Source organism: Bison bison, unplaced genomic scaffold, assembly GCF_000754665.1.
Source record: "Bison bison bison isolate TAMUID 2011002044 unplaced genomic scaffold, Bison_UMD1.0 scf7180017864525, whole genome shotgun sequence".
Taxonomy (NCBI): Eukaryota; Metazoa; Chordata; class Mammalia; order Artiodactyla; family Bovidae; genus Bison; species Bison bison.
In genome coordinates, this window is record NW_011495076.1 from 12,189,120 (window position 1) to 12,196,790 (window position 7,671).

Here is a 7,671-nt window from a genome sequence, read left to right on the forward strand (position 1 = left end):
CTAGAGAATAGAAGTTATGAACATGGATTCTGAAACCAGATTGCCTGAGTTTGAATCCCAGCTCTATCAGTTGAGTAACATCAGGAAGTCATTTAAGCTTTTATTTCCTCATCAGCTAAGAAAAAAAAAGGAAGAAAAATAGCAATAATGAAATAGCTCATACAGTTGTTTGAAAATGAGTTAATATGGGCAAAGTGGTTAGAACAGAGCCAGACATAAAGTGTTAATGAATGTTACCTGTTATTGTTGACATTATTCTTTCCTTCAGTCAGACCTCAGTAGCTCTCACCTGCATAATTTCTGAGATGGTGCCCCTGTTGGGCTAAAGCTTGTTAAGAATAAGGATTGTCTGGTGCTATCTTCAGCACTTAACATGATGCCTAGCATATAATGTTTACATGATTTTGTTGATTTGCTGGAGCCTTTGTCATCTCCTAATCCATTTTAGAGCTTCTCTGGTGGCTTAGGTGGTAAAGAATCTGCCTGCAATGCAGGAGACCTGAGTTCAGTCCCTGGATTGGGAAGATCGCCTGGAGAAGGAAATGGCAACCCACTCCAGTAGTCCTGCCTGGAGAATGCCATGGACAGAGGAGCTTGGCGGGCTGCAGTCCATGGGGTCGCAGAGTCAGACACGACTGAGCAATTAATGCACACAATCTATTTTTTTACATTGCCATCAGAAAGATGATTTAAAAAAATTTTAAATCTGGATATGTTACTTGCCACTTGAAACCATTTTAGTGGTACATTCACCTATTAGATATTCCAGACAATACTGCATAGCATACAAGGCCTACTGTTGACTTGTCCCCTACCTGTGTATTCTATCAGCCACTCCTCTTCCTCCTCAAACTCACACATGCCAGTCCTAGGTACCTGTAGGCCTTTCTAAAGTCTACTCTTCTCTAAGCTTAGTTGCTTCATCTTCCCTAGTCCGTTATACTCATTTTACTAAACCCCAAAACAATGTCACCTCTTTTCTGAAGTCCTTTTTTAAGTTTCAGAGAGAGTTTGGAGTATTGCTAATGTATTTTGTACATACCTGTTACTGTGTTGTGTTGAAATATGAGGTCAGGGATTGTCTTTTAAAAAGCTTTATGTTTCTGTAACTTCCTGTAGTAGCAGTAATCTATATTTAATTACTGTTTATTGAATAAATTCATGTCTTTGGATTTGAGGAGTTAAATGCTGCTGTTGCTGCTAAGTCGCTTCAGTCGTGTCCAACTCTGTGCAGCCCCATAGATGGCAGCCCACTAGGCTCCGCTGTCCCTGGGATTCTCCAGGCAAGAACACTGGAGTGGGTTGCCATTGCCTTCTCCAATGCATGAAAGTGAAAAGTGAAGTCGCTCAGTCGTGTCCGACTCTTAGCGACCCCATGGACTGCAGCCTACCAGGCTCCTCCGTCCATGGGATTTTCCAGGCAAGAGTACCGGAGTGGGATGCCATTGCCTTAGTGGAAATACAAAGAAGATGACTGGTGTTGGGAGAGAGCATTGTGAGTTCAATTTTGGAAATCTTGCATTTAGATACTGGTAGAGCATCTGTGAGGTGAAATGTCCTGCAATCCAGTCATTGGAGGGCTTGCCTGAGTAACTGCAGGAATTGCTGCCTAGTTCCTCACTAGCCTGAAGGCAGTAAGATGCTCACTGAAGTTTAAAGGGTCAAGAGCTCAGCAGAGAAGACTGGGTTAGAGCTGAAATCGGTAGTCATCTGCATTGGTGTGATTGTTGAAGCCATGCGGATCTTGATAACTCCTGAAATGTGGTCTCTGTAATTTCTTTTTCTAATAGGTTCATTATTATGAAGATGGTAATGTTCAACTAGTGAGTCATAAAGATATACAAGATTCCCTAACAGTGTCTGTAAGTAATTATTTCCAAAATAAAAGTTAAAACAACCTAATACTTCTATCAAACCATAACAGTTTTGGAATTAACATTTAAAGTAGCATTTCTGCTTCAAATTTAAGTGTTTTCAGATAGAGAAAAGATGGTAAGTACTTGGAAATTGGTACCTAACTTTTTTTTAAGCAGCTTTGTTTAAAGAGATATATTTCACCATTTAGTTCACCCATTTAAAGTATAAAATTTATTTATTTGTAGTATATTAACAGGGTTATACAACAGTCACCACAGTCTTTTTTACAACATTTTCATCCTCCAAAAACCCTCCCTCCTACCAGCCCTTCCCCCAAGCCCCTCTCAACCCTAAACCACTATGAATCTACTTTCTGACTCTATGGATTTTCCTATTCTGGACATTTTATATAAATGGAATCCTACAATATGTGTTTTTTTGTGATAGGCTTTTTTACCTAGCATGATATTTTCAGGGTTCACCCTGTGAGAGATGTGTCAGTATTTCTGTCCTTTTTATTGCCAAATAATAACCCATATACCATTATATATTTATCAGTTGATGGACATGGGTTTTGTTTTTCACTTTTTGTGCTATGAACTTTCATGTACCATTTTTTGTGTAGAAATTATTTTAATTTCTCTTCAGTATATACTGGGTGGTGGCTTTAGGTTGGTCAAGCCATTTGAAGAACTGCCAGACTGCTTCCAAAGTGACTGAACTGTTTTACTTCCTATCAGTTGCAGTTTCTCCACATCCTCACCAAAACTTGGCTGTTTTGATATAGCTATCCTAGTTAGTATTGATCGTACCTTACTGTGATTTTTATTTATTTTTTCCTGATGGATAATAATATTGGGCCTATTTTTGTGTATTTATTGGTCATTTGAATAGCTTCTTTGGAAAAATGTCTTTTCAGATCTTTTGTCTATTTTTTGATTAGTTATTTGTATTTTTTTTTTTGTAATTGTTGCTTACATATCCTGATACAAGTCATATGTCAGATATATGATTTACAGATAGAAATTCTGTCTGTCTTTTCACTTTCTTGGTAGTATCATTTGCAAAACAGAAGTAACTGGTTTTGATGTGGTTCAGTTTGTTTTTCTTTTGTTACTTGTGCTTTTGGAATATTAATAGAAACCATCACCTAACCCAGGATCATGAAGATTTACTCCAGTGTTTTCTTCTAAGAATTTTATGGTTTTAGCTCTTAAACTAAGATCTGTGATCCTATACTTAACTTTTAAGCCCTGTTGTATTTTTTCCCCCTCTATTTGGATTATTATTTAATGAAGTTTTTCTAAAGTTCAGCTTTCAAATTCTAGAAATTTTGAACTTTTTTTTTTCTTGCAAAGTTCTTTCACACATTCTTTTCATTGCAGGTACAACTATGTCCTTGTGGAATTTTTTTCTCCCAAGGGTATTAATAATACATTAATAATAACATTTCTGATAAACATTTGTGTTGTATACTTAAAACCATTAGTATATTATAAACATCAACTACTAATACTCAAAAATTTACAAATTTTTTTAAGTTTAATTTTAAGAAAGCATTTAGTATTAAGAAACATGTGAGACTGTATTAGGCCAGATTCTACCTGAAAAGAAATGAAAACTGTGGGATTTTCTTTGGGGGTTTTCTTTCTTTTTTCTTTGCTTTTGTTTTTGTTTCTTTCAGTTTTTCGTTAGCAGTAAGGTGATTTCTGATTTCTTGCTAAATAGTATTCTTGCAAGATTTGCCAAGAAAGATCATTACTGATGTCTGATTTTCTATAAGGCAGTCTCAATATAGTTCTGTGTCATGAGTATATATGTAAAGTTACTTTTGTAGTAGGGTACTTAGTACTGTCTTCTTTGAGTAATTTGACATTGAGTAAAAATTATTCCTAAGAGAGATTTGTCTGCAAAATTATAGACTGGAGTTGTGTAAGATCTGGTTGTAGTAATTAAACTTGACTAGTATGCCAGTTTATGCTGCTTGTTTTAGAAATTACCTTTTCACTTCATCTTAGAGGATTTTCATTTGTTGTTTTATTGTTTTTGGATAGAAAAAAATGTGCCCATTGTATAAATATATATAAAGATATTAGATGATTTTGTTAACATTTATTTATTTAAAAAGTCTTACTTTCCATTAGCATTTACTATTAGAAATAATGCAAGGACACATTATATTGAAATGTTTAAAAAAATTTCCAGAAAATACTTAAACACTAAAAATTCACCTTAAAATATGCTGTTTCTAATTGGTAATATTTTTTAAATGTATCATTATGGTGGTGAATATTGTTCAGTAAGTATTTGGCATACAGTCATTAATTAGAAATCTGTGACTAACTTATCTATAACGATTATCTATTGACATGTTTGTAAGTATTATAATTGAATTTTTCATCAGCACATATTACTAAGATTTCACTTTCTTTAACCAGGGAACATTAAACACACTCATTATATAGACTTAAAATGTTTTTGCCTAGTTCTCCTGGAATTTAGAATAGTTGATCTTATAGTATTTTCCCTTTGTCATAATTTCCACCTGTGTTTAAATTGTAACAAATCATTAACTGGACATCTATTGACATACCTATTTAAAAGTAATAGTGATGTAGTTTTAAGTTACTGTTTTATTTTCTTTCAATTTTGTTTTTCATTCAGAATGAGGTGCAAACAGCAAAAGAATTTATAAAGATTGTAGAGGCTGCAGAAAATGAATACCAGGTATGAGTTTCAAAAATATTATATAATCTATGTTTGCTTATAAATATTGGCACTGAAATTTTAATTGCAGTCATAAGCTTGAACTTTTTCATCATTTCACTATAATATAGTTTTTTTTTCATTTTAATTCAAGAGCAGACTTGTGAAAATGTAGTAAAAACTAAGTTTTAGCCAACTGTAATTTCTGAGTACTGGTCAAAGTAGACCAAGATTTTATATGGCTATTTTGTTTCTGACTAGGAAAATCCCATGGACGGAGCAGCCTGGTAGGCTACAGTCCATGGGGCCGCTAAGAGTTGGACACGACTGAGCGACTTCACTTTCACTTTTCACTTTCATGCATTGGAGAAGGAAATGGCAACCCACTCCAGTGTTCTTGCCTGGAGAATCCCAGGGATGGGGCAGCCTGCTCGGCTGCCGTCTATGGGGTCGCACATAGTCGGACACAACTGAGGTGACTTAGCAGTAGCAGCAGAAATTCTAATATAGGAGGTGTTTCCCAGAACAGTTAGATTATATGTGATCTGCTTAGATCATAGTTCATTTTATACTCTGCTTTTTATAATACATTCTTTATCAGCTTCTAAATTGCATTCTTGAATTTAAGCATTTATGTATTGGACATGTTTCCACTCCTCGCAAATAGTATTTGTGAAATTGTTCTGAGAGAAATAATAAAATAGATCCAAAACAAGAACACACAGAAAATAAATCTAATTTATAATTTCATTTTATTAAATTTAATTATTCAAAATGATTATAAGCTTTCTTTTAGCTGCTTTTAAATAGCTTTTAAAACCATTTTGGGATTTTTACTTGACTTTTTAAAAACAATGAAACAAGCTGCTTAAATAAAGGTGTTTCCTAAAATATCTATGTGTTTTATACATTGTTCTATTCCTTTTATTTCTTTAAACTTTTAACTGCTGTTTTTCCTAGACTGCCATCAGTGAGAATTACCAGACGATGTCAGACACTACTTTCAAAGCCTTACGTCGGCAGTTGCCAGTTACACGCACTAAGATTGATTGGAACAAGATCCTTAGTTACAAGATTGGAAAAGAGATGCAGAATGCATAAGATGAACATTGCATGACCAGATCATTTTAGTGTCTTTGCGTTTAAAAAAAAAAAAAAATCATTGCAAAAGTATTCAAAACTGTCAAGCTACCCAGTCAGAGGGCTGTTGCCATTTAAAATCACTGTAATTAATTAGTTTGGTTAGAGCACAAAGCTTAGCTAATCAACCATTTTTTTTTTAATTTCTTTTATTCAGAGAAGACTGAAAATCAGTTTAGTTTAAATGTCTTTTACTTTCTTTTGTGTCTTTCTTTCTTACAATGAAGACATGATTCCTCTAGTTTAATGTCAAAAGTTTTTGAAGTGTTTCAAAAATGTTTTACTTACCGTAACCCTAAAGTTGTTGTCTTTTGGTCTATGAAGTGGGTAACTATTGCTCTTTGCCCAGTCCTTTTTAATGGGGTCAATAATGGACATTCTAGTATAAGGTGGTTGATGGATTTAGCCATATATGCTGCTAAAGAAATTGTCTACCTTTCCCCCCTCACCTCTTTCATTTATGTAAGATTGAGATTAGAGGGAAAGCATTTTCTATTATCAATTGTGTTTAAACCTTCAAGACGGTTATTTAGCTAGCTTAGTGTTTAACTGAACTTTTTTTAAACAAGGCCAAGGTCTAATGCTGTTTTGAGATTCTGAATTAAATGAAAATTCTTATTTCAGAAATGCATTTAATGCTTTTTTTTTCTTGTGACAGTTATGCAAATTAGCTTGGATTCCATATGTCCCTGAGTTATTTTTATCATAAAGCCACAAATGTATTATAAGGCAAATTGTAATATATATAATCCTAAACTCATGACCATGTCTCAGTTTATTTTTTTCTTGGAGTGAAAAGTACTGAAATTCAGTGTGACATTAAAATGAAAATTTTCCTATTTATTTGAATATAAAAATCACTTACCAGTGAATCATATACTATTTTAAAATACTTCTTTGGATGTTTGTGATTCTTTACTGGTTGTGAATTAGAGAAGCTGGGAATACATATGGTGTGCAGTGAAGTCTGAATTTTCCCGTCCTCCTGTGCATCCTCCTAAGCATGTTTTTAATATTTTAAAAAATACATTTACTGATGCTACAGGAATTTCAAGCCTGTGGTGATTGTTAGTATTTACTATAGGGAGGGTGGATTTGTGGTTTCATTCAATTCAGTTATTGCTTATTATATGCCAGTGGAATCCTTTCCTCACATATTCCTGCGGATGTCTGGGCCTGGAAATGTTTTTTTTTTAAAACACCACTTTTATTATGTACAATAAAATATTTCATTAGCTTGACTTGTATAGATTTAAAAAATTCTCTCAATGAAAGCATGTTGTTTAATTTCTTTTTAAAAAAAATCACAGTTGGGCTTTGAAAGCATTGAGAATATAAACATATATAAAATTATGACACTTTTGGTTAGATCGTTTTTTCTAGCTTTAAAATACAAGTTTTCTCATATTGAGGTTCCAGAAGAAAATGAATCATTAGTGTTAATTATCTATTCCCTTTTTTAAAACACATTTTCAGAAGTCTAATAATCATTCTGAACTAAGCATTAGGTGAATCTTTAATTGATTAGCTTAATTATGTTAACTGGGCTATCATGGGTTTGTCATGCACTGAAGGTTAATTATTTTGACTCTGTTTTATGGCCTAGAATGCTATGTTAAAAATATATGTAATTGTTTCTGAGGTGATGTGCATGTAAAAGGTAATATTTATCAAAATAGAGCACAGTCTGAAATAATAGTTGTGTAATAGACTTAGTCTTTCATAGTCTAAGATTGCATTTTATTAAAGTAGAAAAGACTAGAAACATACAGTGTCCTAAAACTCAGGGTTGTCTTTTCGTAGGACTCATAACTGAGTGACTGAACTGAACTGAATGTCTGCTTTGTTGAATAGGCCGAAGTGTGGAGGTAAAGGCAAAACTAGTAATTTGGTGGATAGAGAAAGCTGGCTTGGCCTAAGGTGGTAGCTGTAGGCTGTAGAGGTAGTGATTTCTGGATATATGTTAAA

At 33.7% G+C, this 7,671-nt stretch overlaps 1 protein-coding gene across 1 annotated transcript in view; it reads left to right on the forward strand.

The window, feature by feature from the left end:
- CAPZA2 (capping protein (actin filament) muscle Z-line, alpha 2) overlaps window positions 1-7,401 on the forward strand; it is a gene marked incomplete at its 5' end in the record, with an annotated part of 28,852 nt that extends 21,451 nt beyond the window's left edge. The window contains 3 exons of the mRNA XM_010831229.1: window positions 1,791-1,862; window positions 4,522-4,584; window positions 5,524-7,401. Coding sequence (XP_010829531.1) covers window positions 1,791-1,862; window positions 4,522-4,584; window positions 5,524-5,664 — 276 coding nt within the window. The remainder of the gene's footprint in view (window positions 1-1,790; window positions 1,863-4,521; window positions 4,585-5,523) is intronic.
- Between the last annotated feature and the right edge of the window lie 270 nt (window positions 7,402-7,671).